The 25,370-nt window shown below is 33.4% G+C and overlaps 3 protein-coding genes and 1 pseudogene across 3 annotated transcripts; all 4 read left to right on the forward strand.

Annotated features, from left to right (window-relative positions):
- Window positions 1–1,600: 1,600 nt before the first annotated feature.
- LOC124824547 (uncharacterized) lies at window positions 1,601–10,219 on the forward strand. The gene is made up of 10 exons (XM_047296982.2): window positions 1,601–2,253; window positions 2,346–2,483; window positions 2,804–2,992; window positions 3,941–4,078; window positions 4,167–4,288; window positions 4,410–4,542; window positions 4,643–4,772; window positions 5,558–5,637; window positions 5,753–5,887; window positions 9,628–10,219. The coding sequence occupies exons 1-10, from the start codon at window positions 1,744–1,746 to the stop codon at window positions 9,850–9,852; spliced, it is 1,800 nt and encodes a 599-aa protein (XP_047152938.1). The 5' UTR covers window positions 1,601–1,743; the 3' UTR covers window positions 9,853–10,219.
- A 4,548-nt stretch (window positions 10,220–14,767) lies between these two features.
- LOC124824534 (protein RSI-1) lies at window positions 14,768–15,454 on the forward strand. The gene is made up of 3 exons (XM_047296967.2): window positions 14,768–14,868; window positions 14,945–14,978; window positions 15,078–15,454. Exons 1-3 carry the CDS (start codon window positions 14,785–14,787, stop codon window positions 15,257–15,259), a joined length of 300 nt encoding a protein of 99 aa, XP_047152923.2. The 5' UTR covers window positions 14,768–14,784; the 3' UTR covers window positions 15,260–15,454.
- A 4,565-nt stretch (window positions 15,455–20,019) lies between these two features.
- On the forward strand, window positions 20,020–22,383 carry LOC124824538 (protein neprosin-like). Its single transcript, XM_047296972.2, has 7 exons — window positions 20,020–20,163; window positions 20,267–20,353; window positions 20,483–20,677; window positions 20,766–20,939; window positions 21,385–21,438; window positions 21,542–21,688; window positions 21,859–22,383. The coding sequence occupies exons 1-7, from the start codon at window positions 20,020–20,022 to the stop codon at window positions 22,228–22,230; spliced, it is 1,173 nt and encodes a 390-aa protein (XP_047152928.2). The 3' UTR covers window positions 22,231–22,383.
- A 1,148-nt stretch (window positions 22,384–23,531) lies between these two features.
- LOC148192936 (nuclear transcription factor Y subunit C-3-like) lies at window positions 23,532–24,961 on the forward strand (annotated as a pseudogene).
- Window positions 24,962–25,370: the final 409 nt, after the last annotated feature.

The following is a 25,370-nucleotide window of genomic DNA, read 5'->3' on the forward strand; positions in this document are numbered from 1 at the left end:
GGACATTTAAATCTTGGTCTTTCTATGCTTAATTTGTGTTGATTGTGATTGAAGTAGATTAAGATGTGATGATATTTTTTCTGAATTATTGGGTTGTTTGATGTGAATTAATTATGAAGGTGATAACCCTCAGACCGTGAAGACAAGACTGAGGCAGTGGGCTCAGGTTGTTGGATGTGCAGTGCGTCAAAGAAGCTGTGTGATGAGATGATAATTGTTTATTCGAGTTGTTAAACCTAAACCATTGCAATAGAAGCTGTGTGTGATTGATATAAATGACAACCATTGCAATAGGCCCTCGGTAATTACCGAAGGCTTTTGACCCTCGGTAATTACCGAAGGCTTTAGGCCCTCGGTAATTACCGAAGGTCAAAAGCCCTCGGTAATTGTTAGCGACAAGGGATTTACCGAGGGCTGATTGGCCGTCGATAAGTCGTCTGTAAATGGCATTTTCCGAGGGCTTTTGGCATTTTCCGAGGGCTTTTGGCCTTCGGTAATGCCCTTTTTTTTTGTAGTGCTAATCCCATGATAGAGTGTCTTTTTTTCCTGAAAAGAAGCTTAAGGTTGGAAGAGTCAGAGACATGTCTTTGCTTCTGAAAAAGCTACAAATACCTTTGGCTTTGACAGATTTAAGAAAAAGTTTGATTTTTTCTGAGATTGTGATAGAAGAAAGAAACCCTTAGGTTTAGGCTTGGCCTAATATGCGTTCCACTGTCCAGAAATCGTTCATCTGCATGTGGGTTTTCTTCTCCATCCATTTCTTCTATGTACAAACACCGTCAGGGCAAGCTTCCTCTTGCCACCACCCCTCTATAATCGGCGATGTCGTTGACGTCGTGGCTCTTACAGACCCTAGCACTACCATTCAACCATTTTTCTCCCAATCAATTTCTTGTTCCCATTTTTTTCTCTCTGATTTGTGTGTATTGTGTTAATTGATGGCAACGATGTTGAGAATAAAAGATATTGATGGATGAATTAATTGTTGAAAATGGAGGTGGAGAATGAGTGGAAAAGAATAGAAGAGTCTTTGGGATTGGATAATCAACCGAATGTGATATAATGGAGGTGGAAAAATGGAGATTGTGCATTTTGCTTTGGATTGGAATTGGAAGTATTTTTGGATTGAAATTGGAAATATCACTGCATAAAAGGACGAAAAGATAGCACTGACAGAAAAGTCTGCTGCGTTGCAGAGAAACAGAAGAGAGAGAATAAAAAGTTAACGCAGTTATGAGTATTTAACGGAAGGGACTTGATTAAGGCAAAATTTAACAAGTGAGGATACAATTGACACTTTTTTAAAAAGAGAGACTTTATTGACGCAACTCACAAAAACTAGGGACAAAATAAGCTATTAAGCTTTTTTTTTTTTTTTAGTTTTAGGACGCTATTAACTATATTAAAATTTTTACAATTGGGTAAAAATTAAACTCTTTTCTGTTTTTTGTGTTATCTGTTAATTTTGTTTTTTAACTTCTACCAAAAAAAAAGTGACAACAAGACAACGGATAATGCAAATACAGTGTTATAATTGAGTGATGAAGTGATGCCAGACTTAAAAAGAAGAAGGAAACACCCACGTGTATTTTTTTTTTCACACATGAGAGTCCCTCTGTATGTGTTCTCTGTCATCATCTTCTACTTAATTACCCCTCTCTCTATATATTTGTCTCTCTCTGCTCCAATCTGTCTCCAACGACGCCGTCTCGATCTTCTTCCTCTGCATCGTAACAGAGCACGATGGATGAGACTTCAGCTCTCATCGAAGCCATTCTCAGGGAGCAAGAGGAAGAAGAAGAAGCTCACAGAAGAAGAACCCGCACCACGCAAAACACCGCCGCTAAAAACAACACTAACGAATGGCAAACTGTATCGTATCAGAAGCGAAACCGCAACAACAAGAAGTCCTCCTCCAAGCAGCCCCTCGTCAACGACAATTTTGCCGTCGATCATTCCTCCGACGTCTTTAGCTCCGTCGAGCGGCATTCCGAAGAGCGCCGCCGCCGCCTCCTCGAGTCTCAGATAGCTGCCGCTGCTGTGGATGCGGAAGCCACTTCGAGCAGATCGAAGCGGCATTCCGACGACGAAGACGACGGCGATGCAGAGCCGGATGCCGGCGTCGTCGAGAACGGTTCTTCTGAAGTGAAGAAGGCGAAGCAGAAGAAGCCGAAGAAGCCGAAGGTGACTGTGGCTGAAGCTGCTTCCAGAATCAGCGCCGATGAACTCGACGCGTTTCTCGCTGAAATTACCGTGAGTGTTTTGATTTCACTACTGATCTGCTGTAATTGCGTTTCGTTTTTGTTAGCTGTATGTGATAGGTAAGATGAATCCTGTTTCCGTAGGCTTCGTATGAATCGCAACAAGATATTATGATGATGCGATTTGCTGATTACTTCGGTCGCGCTTTCTCGTCGGTGAGTGGAGCTCAATTCCCGTGGCTGAAGACGTTCAAAGAGTCCACCGTTGCGAAGATTGTTGATGTGAGTTGTTTCTGTTCCTTTTTATTTTTTAATCCGGATTAAAAATTTGGAACCTAAAGTTATATTGTTTTGTGATGCGCGTGATATATGGTAGTATGGTTATAGAATTTTGAATTGCGCGAATGAATTCGATCTGATCATTGTTGTTTTGTGTTGCTTGTGAAAAATGTCGCTGATTTATGTGTCTTGAATTTCTGTAATGATTATCCTAATGCGTCACCTTTTTATAGTCATTGTTGTTTTTGATGGTTTGGATGCTTTGTGGTCCTTGGTCGGTGATAATTGTTAGTGTTTCTTATCATTTTTTCCTTTCTCAACAGATCCCTCTTTTGCATATTTCTGAGGATATTTACAAAATATCAACTGATTGGATCAGTCATCGATCATATGAAGCCCTTGGTTCCTTTGTGATATGGTCGTTAGACAGCATTCTTGCAGACATTACAAGTCATCAGGGAACTGTTAAGGGATCTAAGAAGGTCGTCCAAATATCATCATCGAAATCTCAGGTATCCCTTGAAATCACATCATGACTTTATGACAATTTGTCGTAGTTCTGTAAAAGATTTGCATTTCTTAAATTTTTGTGTTGATGAGGACATCACTACATTTTTCTGCATTTTTATAGTACAGAAATAAACTTTGCATCTTTGTTGATTTGTGACTCCATATGGGCAAGTATCTCTATATGAGAGATGGTATCTGCATTGCTGGCACTATTTAGTGACTTAAAGCTTGGTTGGATATTGTTGTTCTAACCTTTTTAGATGTCATCGATAATGATAACTTTTTCTGAATGTTGATGAATTTCAAAACTTCTTATTTTAATTACCATTGAATTTTTCTTAGTTTCTTTACCAAATTGTTTTCTATTTAATATGAAATATGGAAATATTCAAAATAAAATGACCATTTGTCGAACTGAATTAGATTTGATATTTTTCTTATGGTTCCTTAGCTTAGTGAATGACTAGTTTTTCAAACAGCACAAATGTTGGTTAATTATTTAATTCTCCTATGAGTCTGAAATGCATTGAGATTTAAGGATGGCAAAGATGTAGGGGGACAAGTTTGGACGTGGGGTATACCTTCTCAGACAGTGATCTATTACAGTCTGATCCTTAGCTTTGAATGGTTGTGCATCTGATTTTCTGTAAATGTAGCCAGATATCCATCTTAATAAGGAGATTTCGTAAATGTGGACCTTTCAATAAATTTATTGGTGTTCTAGGATCAACTTGGCTCATGTCAGACTTTTACAACGAAATTTGTATACTTTTTTTTAGTTTTTCTACTTATTGATGATTGCAGTATGCCCTCTAAATTTGATTGAATATTTATAAACTTGTTGAAATATCAGTTAAAAAATATTATAATGTTAATTTAATTCTGTAACTTGTTTACATATAATTCATTGAATATTTGGTGTGAATATTGTATATCTACTTGAACTACAGGTTGCCATATTTTTGGTTTTAGCAATGGTGCTTCGACGAAAACCTGATGTAATGATTAGTTTATTGCCAATAATCAAGGAGAGTCAAAAATATCAAGGACAGGATAAACTCCCTGTGTTGGTTTGGGTGATAACTCAGGTAGCCTTTTTCAACATGATATAGTGCCCCCACCCTGAACACATAAAATTTGTTATATGGATTTGTAACTGGATTAGGATTTGTGTAGGCTTCTCAAGGAGATCTAGTCATGGGGTTGTACTTGTGGGTATCCCTTCTTTTACCAATGCTGAGTGTGAAGTCTGGTGGCAATCCACATTCAAGAGACTTGATATTACAGTTGGTTGAGAGGTTAGGAACCTCTGATTCCACACCAACTTCCTGTGATTTATTGATTGTAACTAGTGCAGAATTCCTAGCTGCTCATTCTTGTCTTTACTGATTTATCTTCATCGTTCTTTATTTTTAACAGAATTATCACATTTCCTAAAGCTCGTTCTATTTTACTAAATGGGGCTGTCAGAAAAGGGGAGCGTGTTGTGCCCCCCTGGGCACTTGATTCACTATTGAGAGTTACTTTCCCTCTTCCTTCAGCCCGGATCAAGGTAGAATTTTAAGAGAATCCTGTATATTTTCTAATCACTTGCATTGCAATCATTGGTTTAGCTAAGATACTCATCTGGTATTTCTGTATATTTTATTTAGGCCACTGAAAGATTTGAAGCCGTTTATCCAACATTAAAGGAAGTTGCCCTTGCTGGTTCCCCTGGAAGTAAAGCACTAAAGCATCTTGCGCAGCAGATGCTTAGTTTAGCAATTAAAGCTGCGGGAGAAGGTAGCTTCTAGTTAATCTTAGTGACCATAGGACACGTTTAAAGATTTCACAAAAGCATTGTTTTCAGCTGGTTCGGTAACTGGAAAAACAAAGTATCCACATACCGCTATTCTTCTAAAACATTCCATAGTATTACATACATAAATACTGTACTAATATATCTTTGCTAATAAATGTAATTTAACACAAAGCATCATAGTAATTGTGTTAAACAATCTGACTTTTATATGACAAGCCCACATTACATACAACCACTTAGGCAATGAGACCCATTGCCCTCTCTATTCACAAAGATAGTTTGCTACCCTCGTTTCTGAAGGTGGTAGTGCTGTGTAAAAATGGGTTGCAATTCGTGAGTGGGCCTGGCTTATCTAACTGGACTAGGTTGAAAAAGCTAAGAATTTTTATTGTGGGTCATGGGTCTCAATCAACATAGCTCGCTTAACCTGTGAGCCAAACAGGTTTGAGCTGAGTTGTAAGTGAGTGACCAATTTCAATTTTATAAAAAAAAATGCAATTTGAAATCATTTTATTTGCAGAAATAATTTGTTATTCCAGAACCTCGGAAATATCCTATAATTGATTGTTTCAAAACAAAGAAACACCCTATTTCAGAGCAAACACTAATATATATATATATATATATATATATATATATATTACAATTTACTAGTTATTTGCTTTCTTTGCTGTCTCTCGAATATTTTTAAGTATTTATTACTAAAAGTTGAAGGTGCTGGTGTTGTACTTCTGTTTGAAAACTTAAATGCTTGAATCTTTTACAGCTAATCCGGACCTATCAAAGGAGGCAAGTGACATCTTTATTTGGTGCTTGACTCAGAATCCTGAGTGTTACAAGCAATGGGTGAGTAAAAGGGAATGCTATTTGACAATTTATTTCATTCCTTTCCTACACTTTTTTCCCTTGGGACTCCTTTTGTACTTACTAACATAAACATGTGCTTTATTCTGGGAAGCAGGATTTGCTATATATGGATAACCTTGAAGCAAGTATTGTTGTATTGAGAAGACTTTCTGGTGAAAGGAAGGAATACTTTGTCAAACATACTACACTTGATCCTTTGAGGGAAACTCTTGAGAGCTTTTGTAAAAAGGTAAACTATTTTCATTTTTAGTAAATACAGTGGCACCCTTGCACAATGTTTTGATACACTTAACCTTTCAAACTGTACTGCTGCTTTTTATGTAAACTTTAATGAACACATTGTTATGCACATTGAAGCTTCTGTATATTGTACAGTATGTTATTGTATGATCGAGGTTGGTTTTGGATAAATGACTTAGTTGAGTGCTTAATAAATACGAGCTTGTCACCAAGAGAGTCACAAACCACCTTCTGTTCTTTTGTCCACTTCCGTCTTCTGTTTTTCCTTAGATATACTAGCAGTGGTTTTGGGTTAGCTTGTGGCTGACGTTGATCATCTTTCCTAACAATATGTACCCCCCCAAACAGAACTTTATCCTCAAGGTTGAATTTCGGAGATTGTTGTTGTATATTAGTTCTGTCTTCCTACGTTGCCTCTTCTGGTGATGTCTCTTGCTATTCAATCAACAATTGATGTGCCGATTGTAGTCCTAGTTCCTAGTACTTGATATGATCGTAATCCCGTGAAATGGTCTTGTAATCCTATTGGCAATTCTGCTTCTACTGTCTTGTAATCCTATTGGCAATTCTGCTTCTACTGGATCATCTTCTATTGCCAACTTGAGTTGAGAAACATGAAAAATTAGGTGAATTCTCGCCTGCACTAGAATCTATAACTGAAAAGCCACTAGTCCTATTTGCCTGATCACTTTATAGTGCCCATAGTACCTGGTTGCTAGTGTTGGATGCAGTCTTGTAGGCATTGAACTTGGTCAGTGAGGACGAATTGTTAAATACACCGAATCTCCCACCTTTATTTTAGATGTTACTCGATGAGCATTAGTAATCTTATTATGTGATCCTGAACCCTTAAATGATATTTCAACTGTTTTAAAGCTTCACCCCTTTCCATTAGGTATGGTGCTATTGCTTCTACCAAAATCTCTCCTGGAATAAATCTGGCTCTTAGTGTTCCATATACCACCTGAATCGTGTACACTTTTGCCCCCTTGGTAACTTGTGTTTTACCAATATTTTTCCCATGAACTCCATCCAAGCCTTTGGTTGTTCGAAGTGAAACATTGGAAATATGTTTCCAATGTTCTATTTAGTACCTAAGTTTGTCCATATTCTGGATGATAAGATGTACTCATCCTTGATGTAGTGCCTTGTCTTCTACAGAGTTCCTGCCAAAAAAGACTAAGAAATACAAATTCTCTATCACTTACTATAGAAGTTGGAATCTTGACAAGGATAATTGGCCCATTTAATTGGTTTAGTAACTCCTCAATAACAGGAGTATGAAACTTATTTGGTGTAATCACTTTGTTGAGAACTCGATCATTGTAATAACGCAACTGCCCCTTTCATTTTAATTAGAATAACTGATCTTGAATAAGGACTATTGCCAGGCGTAATAATTTCTGGGACCAACGTATCTTTAACTTGTTTTTCAATCTCATTCTTTTTACTGTAAGGATATATGCAGGGTCAAAAATTCGCTGGACCAACCCTTGTCTTTATGAGAACTTTATGGTCAATTTCTGTACTTGGCGGCAAACCTTGGGGTTCCGCAAAAGCATGTTGATACTTAATATTTGTTGTAGTTGCTTTCTCTTCATTTTCAATCTGTCTCGGTATATTTGAATTTGTGTCATCCTCGATTTCCACCACCTACAATAATGGCGTTACCTCCACCTCTGTTACCTTCATTAATGCTTGAGAAGAAGCCAAGGTTCTAGATAAGCCTGGGTCTCCTGTTGGGTATCCAAGTGTGAGTCTAAGTCCCACATTGAATAGAAATAAGAAAGTAGAGCAGTATATAAAGATGAAAGACCCATTAACCCATTGTCTTAAGGTTTTGGGTAAAGAGTGGTGTCGATCCCTTATATGGTTGGTTGGCTCTTTGCTAAAGTTTTCCAATTCACCTTAACTTACTCGTAGCTGATCATGCATTTCCTAAAATCAAGTCCACCCTTGTCATCATGTTTGCAACAACCTTGTGCTCTTTTTCTATTCCCATCTCCTAGCCGCTACTAAGTTGGCTCCACCCTCAATCCCAAACATTGTACTAATCTAGAAGAAAACAAATTGTGACTCACGCCACTGTCAACTAACACCTTTTTTCCTTGAATTATTCCTTCCAATTTCATATGTCGAGGTTATGTCAAACCAGCAGAAAACAAGTTAACTTTCGGAACCGCCTTCTTCATCGTCACTAGTTAATTTTGTAATTTTGCCTTCTTCATAAACATGCTCATCCTTTGCTAAAATTACAATTCTCGGACTATTCTTTGGACATCTGCGTCCTGTTACATATGGTGCTCCACACCGGAAACATAACTTCTGATCCCTCCTTCTAACATATTATAGATATGGTAAATTTTGCATAATGCGACTTTGTTGTTTTCATTAATTTCTGTCTTCTGGTTATGAACGGCAATCATGGTTGTAGTTCCTCTTAGTGAACCTTTACTTTGATAAGTCAAGTGTGTATACCACTTGCAAGAGCTATCACTCGTCCACCATCATGGTATCTCGAATTTGCCAGTTATGATTTTGAGCCTTCCCAAAAATCTTCGCTTATTCCAAGTCACAAGCTAATTCCTTAGCTGTCTCCAATTCCTTTGGATCATGACGGCTTGACTCTAATATCTTGTCACCAATTCTTGTCGTATCACTACTGATTGGTCCAATAATAGAACCGATGAACAGCGTTTCTGATACTTTTAATCTTCTATCAGTTTCCTCCACGCTAATGTAAGCCAATTTCATTTTTCCATCCAATCTAAAGGTTTGTTTCCCTCAAACATGGGTAATTTCACCTTCTTCTAATGGCGATCACTGTCTCCCTCTGCTTCGAGCATTTCATTCCCACTGCAGTTTCATGGCCGATTTGTTATCCAATATGAGTGATGCCTTGCCTTTGCATCCAGTCTTTAAGCAAATCTTTGATCCCGTCGATGTCTTCTTGCTTTTCTTTATTTTGGCGATTGTTCACCGGTTGTCTACTTCAACATTTTTGCCCTTGATTTCAAAGTAGATAACCTTGTTTCTTGTTTATCCATTATTTTTCTTTCGAACTCGGCAGGCTGGACCAATTGTTAGAAACTTTAATGGAATGAATATATAGTACAGAGGCTCTACAAAGGAAGCTGCTCTCCTTTTGGACAAGGGCCTATCCTTGTCACAACAATGTAATCTTTTCCTATCCCCAGAAACCCTTAAGTGCTCTATCCATACCCTTCCTCTCTAGCTGTCATAACTGACTCAACTGTCCCAACCATCTTCTGTTATTTTTCCCACCACCGTCTTCTATTTTTCCTTTAATATGCTAAAAAAGGTTGTGGCTGACCTTGATCCTCTTTCCTCATCATAACTCATTAAAAGAAGCTAACACAGGGGGGTCATTAGCCACTTTCATATGATTAATCCAACACCTTAAAAATTTTCCACCTAAGTATTTCAATGATAAGTCCAAAATGCTCTGAAAAGTTTCTTCAAAAGGCTCCCAAAATGAGTTAATGAATTTGTGGACAATGGTATATTTAGGCTGTTTAATCTCTTGCAGCATATCCTAATGTTTCTTAACACGTTCTCAAAATCCTTAGGCGAGAGTAGAATCTAAATAACGTAGTTATCTTAGGTGTGACATTGTTCCAGCATCATTGTAGAGAATGCACTTTATCTTGAACCTAATTTAACTACATTTTTTTATCTTATGACATGTCACTCAATCTGTCTTTGTAGAATGAGAAGGCGTTTGCTAATATGGATGATGGTTCTCGCCATGCATTATTAAAGGATGCAGACAAATACTGCAAGGTCATTTTGGGACGATTGTCACAAGGCCATGGATGCTTGAAGAGCATGGCAGTTTTTTCTGTCGTACTTGCTGTTGGTGCCGTTTACATGTGCCAGAACATGCATCTATGGGATTATAATAAACTGACAGAAATGTTGAACCTGTCCTAGGTTGCCAGAGTTATCCTGTGGCTTAGTCGGTGCTTACTCCCGGCGTGAATCACTTAAGCCAATAGTGAGGTGTGAGGAATATTTAATTTATTTTAGTCTTCAACTTAGTGAAATCAAACCAAAATAGAAACAAAAGCATGGAAGCTTGTGCTGGCCATTTATATAGGCATTGATGTGTGTTCTCAAATTTTAGGTCAATTTGACAATTTTTTATTAAGAAATTTTATAGTGGCTTGTTATATATTGATTTTTAGATAAAGTGCCAAATGGCTTTATAGAAATGCAAATGAAGGTGAAATTAAGCTGTGCTTGAATGCTAATTTTGAAATATTATAATTCTCATATATTCTGACTTTATTTTCTTACATTTCTTGCTGTTATTTCATTACTTTTAAACTAATTTTGCAGAACCAATTATAAATTAAAATTATTTAGAAATTTTGTTTTAATATGCATGTGAATAAGTTGTCAATCAATATCAATTAAATTATTTAAAAAAAATTCTTTAAAGACAAAACCTACCCAGTCAGTTAGGGTAAAACATCTTCATCTTAAAAATTATATTAGTAGACGGACACAAGATTTGACCTGTTGTATATTTTAAATTATGTGCAATTAAAAATAACTTGTAAGAAGAAAATAGTCACACAGTTCATTAAGGGCATTGATTTAATATACATCTAGCAAAATCAATATAATAAAAAGTAAAAAAAAACAATATATTACTATTATAACAATACTTATATACGACCTGAATAAACTAATTTCATAATTTTTGGTTTTAAAGGTTTTTTAATCACAATTTTGCATATTATCTTATTCATCAAGTATTATATTATAGGGTTAAATATGTTTTTAGTTCCTATATTATCAAGCGATTTTGATTTTAGTCCCTCTTTCAAAGTAAGTACATTTTAGTCCTCCTTCTTAACGAAACTTTGATTTTAGTCCTCCAAAACTAACACCATTAAAAACTAGCTGATGTGGCTAACGGTAGACTGACACGATTTTTTTTTGTCAGAGTTTATCAGCTTTTCTTCCTCTCTCTCTCCCTTGTCTCTTCCTTCAATCCCAAAACACAAAACAGTAAAATCTTTCGGTCAAGCTTTTCTCTCGCATCTCCCATCACCGGTCAGACAACCATCATCATCAAAATCACGAACGCGAGCCCCGAGAGAAGAACCCACACCGAGAGAAGGGCTCTGATCTCCTAATGCCAACTGAAAACTTAATGTATGACTTGGATAATGCCAACTGAAAACTGTGTACATCTTGATACCCTCTAAATCTACCAGCCAAACCAACTGTTCTTTGTTTGGTGTTCTTTGCGTGGTGAAAGGTTTAAAATGGCATTCTCGAACCAGTGTACGAAATGCTTAACTTGTCTCTCTGTTGATTTGGAGTTCTGTAGCACAAATACAGACCACAAATGAAATAAAAACATGAATGTTATCGCTCTTAAAAGTTGTTCATAAAAATAGGATTCTAACTAACCACTTATCATATTTATAGAACCCTTGACCTCAATTTCGAAGCTGAGAGTAAAAGGATCAGCAGACACAACACTGTTATGTAAATTCATAAAATTAAGTGTGTTTCCTACTAACAAAAGCGAAAAACCTATTCTCATTCTTCCCTTTCATTCCAGTAGCCAAGTATGATACTATATGATTACAGTTTTAGGGCTGATTAAACTAAACAAGATAGAGATGAAATTGATCCTCAGAAGAAACCTGGCGTCTAGGTGTTATTACAATCACTGATCTCGTACTTGTCCTGATAATTGGGCCTGTAAATCAACCCCTACTCTGCATCAGCAGCAACATCTTCCTGCATCAACAAAAATTCCATGTCAAAAAACATTTCCGAAAAGTGACATACTCTATATTATTTTGAAAGAGAAGACATGTCAGCCATGCTTTATCTAAACTTGATAAAAGAAAGTGAAGACAAGTAGTAATTAACTTACCCAGCGGATCTCTTTCGGTTTGAATTCTTTTCTCCATTTCAGACTTTGTTTTAACATTTGAGCTGCTTTCTTAACATTCGAATTTCGTGACATTAAATACCTTGAAATGGATGCATCAGAATAGTACACAGATTCCTTATCTGATAACTGCCCTATCAACTCTCTCACCTCAGTGATTTGAGAGAAAACAATTCATCAAGAGCTACATCCTTTGGAATACATGGACAATTTCACATTGTGTCGTGATATTACTCAAGACATTGTGTCGTGATATTTTCACATTGAAAACTTTGGAATACATGGACAATTTCACGTCACGTTCTGATCTCCTGTTGACCATATTGGAACTACCTTGACTAGTGCCTTCAGATCTTCCACTTCCTCCACTGTGCAAAGATTCCATGGATTCCTAGCTCTTCCCTCTGGTGTTAAATCTTGTGAGGGATTTCTAACTGTGCATGCTTTGTTCAGAAACCTGGCAAACAAAGTCATTGCTTCATTAAGCCTTTTCTCTCAAAAGCATTTTACAAGACCATTCAAGTGAACTACATATCGAACAAATGAACCAAAGAAACAAAACATACCTTAAGTTTTCAGTTGGCATTAGGAGATCAGAACCCTTCTCTTGGTGGTATGTGCCATTCTCGGTCTCCTGGGATAACTGAAGAAACCTGTGCTATACCACGAGAGTGGGGGAGACCGTAATGGTGACAGCAGTGTTCAATGACGTGGTCACATGGATTCTGCTCGCGTTGGCAATGGCTTTGGCGGAGAATGGCAGTGGGTCCCAGAAGAGTCCTCTAGTATCGGTGTGGGTTCTTCTCTCGGGGCTGGCGTTCGTGTTTTTGATGATGGTGGTTGTGTGACCAGTGATGGGAGATGCGAGAGAAAAGCTTGACCGGAAGATTTTACTGTTTTGTGTTTTGGGATTGAAGGAAGAGACGAGGGAAAGAGAGAGGAAGAAAAGCTGATAAACTCTGACAAAAAAAAAATTGTGTCAGTCTACCATTAGCCACATCAGCTGGTTTTTAACGGTGTTAGTTTTGGAGAACTAAAATCAAAGTTTCCTTAAGAAGGAGGACTAAAATGTCCCTTACTTTGAAAAAAGGGACTAAAACAAAAACCGCTTGATAGTATAGGGACTAAAAACATATTTAAGCCTATATTATATTATCTAATCTTTCTTTTAATTTGTAGTATAAAGAGTGTTCTATATAACTCGTAACTTGTAAACACTTGACGAATTCATTAAACTCTTACTTTATAAAGTGATTAATCTTGTTTCTTATTTATTTCATTCTAACATATAAGGAAAAAAAAACTTTTTGTTTTAAAATTAGAAAGAAAATATTTGTTCATAAGATACAAAATCTATATAAATACTTTTTCATGAATAATTACAAGAATTGAAACTAGTTTGTTTTTTTCAAATGATTTACTTATAACGTTGTTTAATTGTAAATACTATCTTCTTATCAATATTCCACATAGACTATTCAAATCTTTTAAGAATCCAGTCATATTTTCAGTTATATTTGTATTGATATCGATATTTCCTTCTATTAACCAGCTGGAATAGCTCAGTTGGTTAGAGCGTGTGGCTGTTATCCACAAGGTCGGAGGTTCAACCCCTCAAACTGATTCTAATGATTCATTGTTTTGCTTACTTTTACTATAGATTTTGGAATTATATTTGACCGAGTTTAATTTCATGATTAAATTAATTGTTGTAAATAGGGATTTATTTGATTGAGATTACTTATGGTTAAATTAACGGTTGTCAATAGAAGATTAATAGGATAAAAATACTTTTAATATTCTTATAGTAATTAGAAAAATTATTTATATATTTTTATTTTTTTACAGTGTTGATTATTACAAGCAGAGAAGACAAGAATGTAAACTGTATGATTGATATTAAGTAAATAACCCTATCTTTTTATGTTGGTATCATATTTTCTGAGATTTTGATATCTCTGTTTCGTTGCTTTGTTAATTATCTTCATTGCTTTGTTAATTAAATGAGTAAGTTTTCATTTAATTTTATTCGCTCTGATTTTTAAGGACCTATTTTAGAATCTATTTTTAGATAAAATTGTTTTGTTATTTTTATTAATGTTTGTATATTATCAAAAGAATTAGCCAGAAAACAAAATATTTAGAGTTTTTTTTTTGTATTAATTCGTTTGTTTTCTATAAATGGCCTGTCTCCTTTAACACAAGATTTTGAGATGGGTGAGGTTATTTCAGCCGAACTTATTTAATTCAAATATTCTAAATTCTTATAGTTTTTTTTTTCATCCTAACACAAATGTAATAGTGTCAACTACTTTGAAATGAAAACTTGACAAAATTAAGAATTAATATGCGTGTGTTTATAATATATAGTGTATTCTGTTTTTCTTTAGGGTACTTTATTATTGAATACTGGTAGATAATATCTCAAAATAAATTTTTATCTCTTTTAAAAGCTTCGATTAACTTAACTCATTGCAAGTAAGGTCAATTTTAATTTTATCTCTAGTGAAGAACAAAAATAACATTTATCTTTGCATAAAGCACTAGCCCATATGATATACATATTAGTGTACAATTTCCATGATTTAGTGCTAAGTTTTGCATTTTGGTTTAGAAGAATCCTGGCTTTTAGCATATGTAATATTATTCTTTGGTTATGGGATACAAATATCCATTAATTATTGTCGCTGAATTAATGCATTCGGTAATAGTAAAGTGCATGTTCAGTCACATGTTGGTGAGTTGAAAAAAGAGAATAAAAACAAACAGAAGAAAAGATATGGCGCTGTTTTCGCTCACTTTATCATAAAACTTTTTCCAATCAGCCTTTTCAACGCCTTAAACAACGGGATTCATTATTAGGTTTCGTATTCGGTGGTGTTATTCCTATAAATATCCCTCCAATTCCTAACAAAGAAATAAGAAAAGCTTACATTCATATAGCGATGGCAGCAGCTTCCTATTACAGCCCCATGATGCTTGCCCTCTCTCTGCTTCTTCTGTTGGTATCATTCTCGAGTGTAGCTCAGGTACATTAGATTACATAATGTAGATAAGCAGAATGATTAAATCTCTGACAAGTGTGTATGTGATGTTTGAATTCAGGCTTATACGCGCAGCGGAACACTTGGGCCTTCAGGTATGGAGTGGTGAAAAAGGATGATGTTGGTTTTGGGTTAATTTGTATGATGATGATGATGATGAATATGATGATGATGAATATGCGATTGAATAACAGATTGTAAACCCAAGTGCACATACCGTTGCTCGGCAACTTCACACAAGAAGCCATGCATGTTTTTCTGTCAGAAGTGTTGTGCCAAATGCCTATGCGTTCCTCCTGGTACATACGGCAACAAGCAACTTTGCCCTTGTTACAACTCCTGGAAGACCAAGGAAGGACGACCCAAATGCCCTTAAACCCATCATACCTTCTTTCGCAGATTCTACTTTCTGTTCCTACAAAAATTATATATATATGTATGACTCTATAGTTTTAACTCTCCCTTCAGGGTTGAGGGAGTCAACGAGATCTTCACTTTGATTGTTTTCATTGATATTTTTGTCAACTTCAACAGGAACACACTGTTTAGAAGACAAATCGTTTTCATTTTCTTTTTTTTTATCAATCAAGCACTCAAGGTAATTGGTTCTTGACACCACTTTCTTAACAAATAAACCTTTATGTGAATATAAGTATATATCAAAAGACAATTTTTATCTAATAACGAATACAATAAACTCATTATCCTTACATTTTAAAAGTCATCCTAAACAATTAATTAACCATAAAACAACTTATTTAATTTTGTTACATTTAAATTTCACTAACAAATATAAAATTTATTTGTATACTATAAGTAAATTTTATTTAACATTTTTAATACCTTCAACAATCATTCGTAAAGTCTATTATTATTCTTTCAGCATTTAAAATTTTGTAGTTATTTTTTCTTATTATAAATACAACATCCACCTAATATAAAACTTAGTAATATAATGACTAAATTTATGATATGTAAGATGTAACATCCTAAATTATAATTTTAATACTATAATAGAAATTATTACACATTTCATAGTTGAGAAGAGTCAACTAACAAAGGACATAAAAATATTAGAGTCATTCAAAATATAATCATACTAAAAAATAATAGTTCTGCATATAAGACTTGAACTGAAAAAAATAATGTTTGACAAAAAAAAGTAAAAACTTTACAAATGAAAGAAAAAAAATCTTACTAAAATAAAGAAACTTGGTAATTAAACGCCTCGTATCCATGAAAAACCGGAATAGAAACAAATTTGGAAAAGAATCTTAATCAAAACACCTTAAAACATTTCAAACGATGATGAACTTAACCAAAAAAGCATTGTAGAAAAAAGTTGAAGAAGGAATGCATTATATTGTGCGCTTCGGTAACAAAAGAAACTTAACAAAGAAAGAAAGAAAAATAAGACCTTACCAATTAAAATAAATTTAAGGACTCTTTAGAATTTAAGTTTCAGTTGCCGCTTAGTGGCACAAAGCAAGCACAAAGCTCACAACCAGCAGTCCCAGTGTGTCCATCGACACCCGGTTCGCACCCAACAACCTAAACTCCTACAGCTTAGTAGAATAGCCTATCCCCGTAGAATCCCTTTTCACATACTTAACAAATCACATTTTCATTGATTACATTCACAATCATTCACATTTTATCATAACTCTATATAGCTCATAAACATACATACATTATAAGGCAACTAATTAAGTGAAACCCTAAAATTAAGAGAAGTTCAAAAACAAGTGAAACTAGGAAAACAAAGTGGCGCTAAGCAACACACTCTTGTCGTTAAGCGCCAACCCTCTTGCAAATTGGGCGCCTAAGCACCACCTTAATGAAACTGAGCGTTAAAGCTCTCGACTTTGGTGTTAGAACACCGCTGAGCGTCACACCAGAAACTTTAGAAACTCCCTAATTGATAGTCAGCATTTTAGAACACTGATGTGTGTATCATATTGGCCCATTGAGTCTTTATGAGTCATTTTACTCTATTCTTATACCAAAATAAGTCTAATTCCATTCAAAATCTTCTTAGGTAACACCACAGTTTAGAAATAACATTTAATGTCACACGTTTAGCGTCTAACGAAAGAAAAAAAATTCAACATAAAAAATGATCGGTGACAGTTGGGTGTTGCTCTCTCCACCATCCCAAGTGCTCTTACACCTTCCCACTATTTTCTTTTATTCCAAAAATACTGTACACCTCCCCTCTATTTTCTTTTATTTTAAAAATGCTCTACACTTCCCCACTATATTCAACAATCTTTCTCTTTTTCTCTCCACATTAATGGAGCATTCACATGGCTCAGATTTAAACTTGTGATATATTGCAAAATTTTATTTACACTTTTCTTTAAATAAGTTTGATTCAATCTTATTTTCACTGTTCAATATATTTTTTTTTCTTCAAATTACTTAATAAATGGTAAAATTTTATTCTAAATTTCTAGAAAAATGTTTATATATATGTGTTTTTTTTACATTTAATATCTATAATTTTTAACATTATATTATGTTTTAACTTACCGACATGTTTGACTCAAATAACTTGAATAAAATATTTAATTTATTAGATAAATAATATAAAAATATTATTAAATACTTAAAATATAAAAGAAAAGTTATTTGTTAAAGCTTTGAAATTTATTTAATTCTTTCGTCATTATAAAGTTAGTATATAATAATAATAATATATTATTTACTATTAATATTATTATGTTTATTATTTTGTATTTGTATCTAACTTTTTAAGTTTATAAAATGAAAGTGGTAGAAACACTAATATTGAAGTTTCCTCTAAATTTTATATTTTACAATATATCACAAGTTTAAATCTAAGCAATAAAAGAAAATAGTGGAGAGGTGTAAAGTATTTTTGGAATAAAAGAAAATAGTGGAGAGGTGCAGAACCACTTGGGGTGGTGGAGGGAGCAACACCCGTGACAGTTTTGTAAATAAAATGACATTATAAAAGTCGGTTAAATGGGTCCCCAACGTCAAATAAGGTATAGACGTCGGCTTCTCCAGGGTCAGACGTCAAATGGTTTGCATACAAGATTGAAAAGTCACTATTTTATTTCCTTTAGACGTCAACTACAAGCCCCTCGACGTCTAATTTCCCCTACGTAAAAAATCTTCGAAAATATCTCATTTGAGCGCCAATATTAATTTTTCTTGCCACTTAGACGTCGGCCCCCTTCCCCACAAACGTCAAAAAGGTTTGAAATTACCTCATTTTGGGTATCAATATTAATTTTTTTTACCACTTAGACGTCGGCTGGGAAGGGGGCCAACGCCTTAGAGCACTTAGACGTTGACTTGGAAGGGGGGCTGAAGTCAAATACTCTGCATTTTTACCCACTCCAGAATGCGATCACTAGTTAAGCGTTTTCTCTCTCTTTGCGTTCAACTTCTTCCTTTGCTTTCTTTAGTTTGGCATTAACGTCCAGGTAAGTTTTCTTCCACTTTGCACCGTTTAAATCATTTTACATCGATTATATTATGTTTGGAACCATTATCTTTCATTTACACCGATTAAAATTCGTTTTCATTGACTTTTGGTGCAGTTCTTGGGCGAGTTCTAGGATAACTACGGTGGCGATTTTTGGTTCGTTGTTGTGTGTGTTTCTCTCGTCACCCTCACAACGAGACCTGTCTACTTCCTCACCTTCACAATTAGTTTCATTTTTGGGTTTTTATGTATATTAGTTGTTGCATTTTCATTGGTTGTTGGACTTTTAATTGGTTCTTTACTACCTCTAAAATTCTAAAAAAAATTTGTGGTGTATTCTTGTGTTTAATATTGATTTTTCATGGTTTCAGTGGAAGAAAATATTGGCAAATTTTTCTTAAAAAATAGCCCAAAAGTTGACGTTTGTTGACAACGAACGTCAATTTAACGTCTCCCGCTATGACATCGGAAATTTAACAAACGTCAAAAGCCTAAAATAACAGAAGGTAAAGGATTCAGAGAGGACAAAAAGGAAAATGAAGATTTGTTACCAGTAATGTGATATGTGGCTCCCGAGTCAAGAACCAAAGAGCCAAAAGAAAAAGGTGGACTTAGACCAATAAAAGATATGTTATAAGGTTGTTGATCCTTATAGCATTTGAGAAATTTACTGAAAATAATAAAGTCATCAATAATATCAGATGAAGGATGATCCCTAGTAAGTGATTATGACAGAGAAGCAGACTGAACAATAACAAAAAATCTAGGAAGACGACCATATAATGCATAACACCTTTAAATTATGTGGCCTAGCTTGCAATAATAGTTACACTTGAGATTCAACATACGTGTTGTTTCTCTTATATTAGATCTTCTGTATAACTATGTTTTGAAAAAGATATTATTTATATTCTTAGTTGTTCTTTTGGTTTTGTAAATATATAATAATTTCATGGTTAGTTTAGATAACTGTATAAATATTTTATATTTTCTTTAAGTTTAACTGTTGTATTTTATTTGGAAAGGTGTTTCCTATTAGTAGCAATACTAATCTAAATGAGATATTTATTAATTATTACCAATATTAATAAAACACATAAAAATAATACCTTATATTTTTAATTAAAATAAATACAAATTTAAATATACTTTTATTATATTTCTGATCTGTTTAAAATGTACTAAAAAAATTCATGCTTGTATTAAAATTACATTTATAATAAATTTCTAAATATAGTTAATTTATTTAAAATGTATGGTAAAAAAATAAACTTGTTCGTTTAAAAATTAATTGTCAAACTGTATGTTTTATTATTTATTATATAATTATCTATAATATTGAATTAATATTTTAAATAATTAAAATTTATATTACTAAAAAATTAAATTTTGATATTATAAAGTTAATTAAAATATGAATGAGCGCTATCAAAGTTATTAATTTTAATAAAATAAGGTAAGATTTTTATTAAAATGCTTATTTGTGTGAAGTGCTCATTTAGGATTTTCATAATATTCTTCCTTATAAAAAAATAATTATTAAATACAAAGATGATAGAGAAAAATTGTAGAGAAATATTAATAATTTTCTCAAAAGGAGGTAATTGCTTTCATTATCCAAGTAATTTTCTCACTATATATATGATAGATCATCAAGTCATTTTTGTTATGAGAAGAGAATGATGAATATGTTATTCTTTATTATGTGCTTGTGTTTAGTGATTAGTCATAATGTTGATGGTATTCAAGATACATTGAAGAAAGATTTGGAGTTTGAGAGACATCCAAAACTCAGAGATAGGTCTCCATTCAAGACTATTAATGTATTTCATAATCTTCTTAAATCTTTTCATATCATTTTTCTTTTGCCTTCATATCATATTTCATGGATTACTAATCATATTATTTTTATTTTGGATTTGATAGTCAGAGTTTGAAGATATTATTGATTGTATTGACATTTATAAACAACCGGCCTTCGACCATCCTTTATTAAAGAACCATAAATTACAGGTAAATGATAAAAAACCTTAAATTATATAAAAAAAAAGTTCAAGTTTAAAATTTTAAGAGTTTTAGTTTAAAGTTTCAATTTTTCTTTGTTTTTTATTCTAAACTTTAATTTTTCTTCTTTGTTTACAGATGCAACCCAACTTTGAAAATTTAATTGAGAAAACAAGTGTGAATAGTTCACAAATTGAATCCATGTTTGGGATTCACAGAAAAAAATGCCCACAAGGAACTGTTCCTATCAAGAAAGAGCAAAAGATGATCTCACTAAAAAAGGAATATTTAGTAAATAATAATATATTGGTTAAAGACATTCCTGGTGTTCATGTAAGATATCTTAATGTTTAGTTTTTTATTTTTATAAATTATATTTATTTGAAGTTGATTATTTCTTTTAATATGTTGAATTTTATAGATTGCAGAAACAACTGTCATATATGACGATGTAGTAGGTCCTTATTATAAAGTTAGCGCAATAAATAGCGTTTATAATCCAAAAATGACAGAGAAAAATCAACTCTCTTCGTCTCATGTATGGGTTGAAAATGGACCTATAGAATCTGTCAACAAAATATCTGCTGGATGGCATGTGAGTTATAATAATTACATTCATTATTTCTTTGAAGTCATTTAATCTGTGTCTTAAATATCAATAAAAAAATTAAGTATTTTTAATTATGTTCTTATTAAAGATTTTTATTCTATACATGAAGTATTTAAAATATTTTTTTGTTCAATACCTGTTTTATTTAAAATAATAGTTTTATTTTCATTAAATTTATGAGATATTTAAAATTTAATTAAGCCTGTGATTTTTTTATCTATCATTCTATAAATTTTAAAATATATTTTTTTTCCTTTTTATTATACCCATATATTTACTATGTTAGATGTAAAGAAAAATAAGTAAAATAAAAACAATACAATTATTTTATTACAGTAAAGAAAGTTTATCGTATTTATGAAAATAATTTTAAAGCATAGATAAAATAGAGCATAAAAAATTTGTAATTGACCTCATTCTTTGATATCAGGTGTATCCTGAATTATATGGTGATACAAAGACTCATTTTTATGCAGCATGGACGGTGAGAAGAGATAGCATTATATTTAATCTTAATTTAATTATAGAAATGAAAGATGGGAGAGAATGCATTATATGAAATTTAAGTGAATGTCAAAACATTACAGAAAGATAATTTCAAGACGACAGGATGCCACAACCTTCAATGTCCAGGTTTTGTTCAGACCGATAGACAGTATTCGCTCGGTTTCTCTTTCCCTAAAACATCTACCTATGGTGGACCAATCATTGAGGGTCTCATTTCTATTGCCCAGGTAAAAATTTTACTTTAATTAAAATTGAATATGCTTGATTAGTATCATTTTACCTTTTTTAATTACATTTTTAAGTAAATAAGACTATGGATTTGTAATATTTGATGATACATGCAGCAACATATAGGTTAATGATATGTTATTCACAAAAAGGTCTTGTATGTTGTCAGGATCCAAAGACAAAAAATTGGTGGATAAATGCAGGAGAGATAAACATTGGTTATTATCCAGCAGCATTGTTTTCGAACTTAGGATCAGCAGCGATGGTTGGATGGGGTGGAAGAACACAAGGTAAAGCTAATGGTCCTAGTCCTCCAATGGGATCTGGTTATTTTCCTGATGGAAAGGGTATCCATTCTGGTTATTTTAGAGCTTTAAAGATTCGAGATAATTCAGGAGAGGAGTATACACCCAATCCTATTATAACTAAAACCTCCACTGACAATAGCGATTGTTATCATATTGAGTACTATGGACCACAAGTAGGGTTTCCTGGTGTTATCCAGTATGGAGGACCTGGAGGAGCTAATTGTGGAGATTAATTTTTTATAATCAAATATTATATCAAGTTTATAAAATAGCACTCAATTTACTTCTATTTATTAAAGTTAAAGTGAAATTGTTTAACTCTTAATATAAGTAATTTATCACAATACTTATCTATACGTTTTAATTGAATGAATTGAATTAGTTACTTCAGAAGTTATTACATTAATTAAAAAGTTATAATTTTCTTGTTATCTTTGTTTCTTAGTTTTCAATTTTTTTTTTCTTAGATGGTTAACTACTTTATAATGTTTTCCATTTTGTAACGTGTCGATTCTAAAAGTAAAAGTTCTTGTAAGACCGAAATGTATTTAGAAGCACACAAATCTTATCATTATATCGAGATATCACATTGGTTGCACATGTTCGTCTTTCTTTCTTCACAAGAACTTTCCACTATGCTATGTTATTATATCCTATTCTTATATAGTCGGAGAGTCTCAAAGTATCTCTCAGAGTGTCTGCAAACAGAAAGAATAAGACATTATGTTACAAAAACTTTTTATACTAATTTTAGAATCAGTACAAAAGTTTTCATTTTTAAACTGGTTATTGATAGAATATATAAAAAATCTTATTTTTTATAATGGTTATGACTTTAATAAGTATAAAAAGTCTCACTTTTTATACCTATTCTAACAATAACTAGTATAAAAAGGACATTTTTTTCTGATACCAAATATGTATGTGCCACCATCTACATGGAGACATACATAAAATTCAATTTCAGAATACAATCCATATATATACAACGAGCAAAATAATCAATATTGTTTCTACTATTTATGCATCAAAATAATTCATAAACTCAATGTATAATGAATACATCTAATATATTACCTAACATCATCTACAAACACTTAAAAGAAATGCAACCCGCTGCTCCCAAACATCTTTTATGACTGGACGCAACATAGGAGGCATATTACCCAATATCTACTCAAGGAACAATTTGAGTTAAGTTATAATATTAATGATTTAAGATATTAGTTATAAAATGTTTACATTACCAAATCTCACGAGTCAACGACATTTGCAGATATAATTTTTGCATGTACCACATGACATAATATCCGCACTCAAAGCTCTCCGATTGACGCAAGCATTATAAGTTAAATTCATAAAGTTTCATAAAATTTATAATTATATTTTAATATTATGAATGATTAGTTACTTACATTTGGTACAATAAACTATAATTTTTTTTTTTGAAAGTGATATGTGTTCCTTGCAACCTTGAATATGTGGCAACCAATGCTAGAATGAAACTCTTGCAATCAAATAATCTAATTAAGAATTCATCATAATTATTTATTAAAATTCCAATTTGTAAGCTAAAGCAAACTTGGCCAACCATGTTATTAGAGTGAAACTATGAAAGATTCAATGAAAATGGTGTATATATAACATTGAAGCTACAATTAAAAGAGTATATCAAAGACCATTGAAGTTGAAGTTAACTTAGAAGCACAAAGGAGTGAAGTAGAACAGATATGAGACAAGCTGGTGTATATTCAAGGTTACTGTGTGGAGGGGTATTAGGAAGGACAGGGCCTCACTCTTTTCCCTTGACAAGGATCGAGAAGATCATGAAGAAGTCAGGGATGATGCTAAAATGATATCTGGGGAGGCTCCAATTATCTTCTCCAATGCTTGTGAGCTCTTCATTTAGGAACTTACTAGAAGGTCCTGAATCATGGCCATCCAAGGCAAAAGAAGGACTTTGCACAAAGAGGACTTGATCTCTGCAGTTATAGCCACTAATAATTTGACTTTTTTATCACTTTGGTTTCCAATTCTGACAGCATCCACTTGGTGGCACCACCACTACCACGGAGGTAGAAACTATATATTAGCCTTAAGCAACCTAAACACAACAGCAGCTATAGAATTTGAGTTCATGTAATTATTTTAATATACATATGTGTGTGTGACTTTATCTGTTGGTTATCCATCACTATACATAAATCCATTGCATTCATCTAAGATGTTGATTCAAGTGTAATTCAATAAAATGGTTTACCCTTTTTTCTGTGCGGTAGCTGAGATTCCAAGATCCATTTCTGGCCAAACAAAATAGTGCCCTACAAAGTTTACCTAACAACTATGGAAGTATTTGCAGTTGGAACGCCCAACACAGCATGCGACAACGACCAAACACTACAACACACCATTGGAGAAGAGCCCAACACACACCACACACTACAACTTACAAACCCATCACAACAGTGTAGCATTGGAGGACCAACCACGACGAGGGATTCATCCACCATTGACGAGAGCTTCAACCACGGTGACAAAACAAAGATAACTTCACTTATCCACCATGGCGATAACTTCAACCAATAATGGCAACCAGCGACTAGGAATAAAAGGTTGACCCATCCATCATGGTGAGAGGCTAGGAATAAAAGGTTGACCCATCCATCATGGTGAGAGCTTGAACCAACAATGGCAACCAGTGGCGGTGAACAACAACTTCACCCAACCACCATAGCAACAACTTCAACAATAACAACTAGTAATGACAAAGAACGAAAGCAAAGAGTGAACGAGAGCAATGGTAAGAAGCGTAGAAGAGAATGGATGTGAAGTGCGAGAACAAGAATGAGAATAAAGGAGAAGAATCTCAAAACAGATAAAGTGAAGTGTGAAAGGAGATTTGGGGCAAAATGTTAAATAATCTATATCGATTATAGAGTCTAACCGATATAAAAAAAGTTCTCCAATATATTATAAATTTTGAATATAATATTGCAAAATATCTATTTTTGAACGTTGATATTGTTCCACAAGTCTCTTGCAGCGTAAATGTTGCTGCCAACGTTCTTTGCCAATGTTCTTTCTTCATTTGCAACGTTCTTATTTATTAAAATAATTTTTTTCTCAAAAAGATATTTTGGAAGATATTTTGGATCATGGGTCTGGTTCGCCAACTCTACAAATAGAGTACATCATTCACTAAAAAACATAACATCATAAATCACTCTTCTCTCATTCTCTCTTCTTTTAGTTTCATTCTTTCTCTTTTCTTTCTTTCCTAAAAATATTCTGGGTTTATAATATTATCTCTTTAGAGATCCTTGATAGTTCTTTGCGTAATACACTGCAGATAAGTCCTTAAGGATAATGATCT

The sequence above is a fragment of the Vigna umbellata genome, chromosome 9 (genome assembly GCF_029865625.1).
Source record: "Vigna umbellata cultivar VRB3 chromosome 9, Vumbellata_1.0, whole genome shotgun sequence".
Classification (NCBI taxonomy): domain Eukaryota; kingdom Viridiplantae; phylum Streptophyta; class Magnoliopsida; order Fabales; family Fabaceae; genus Vigna; species Vigna umbellata.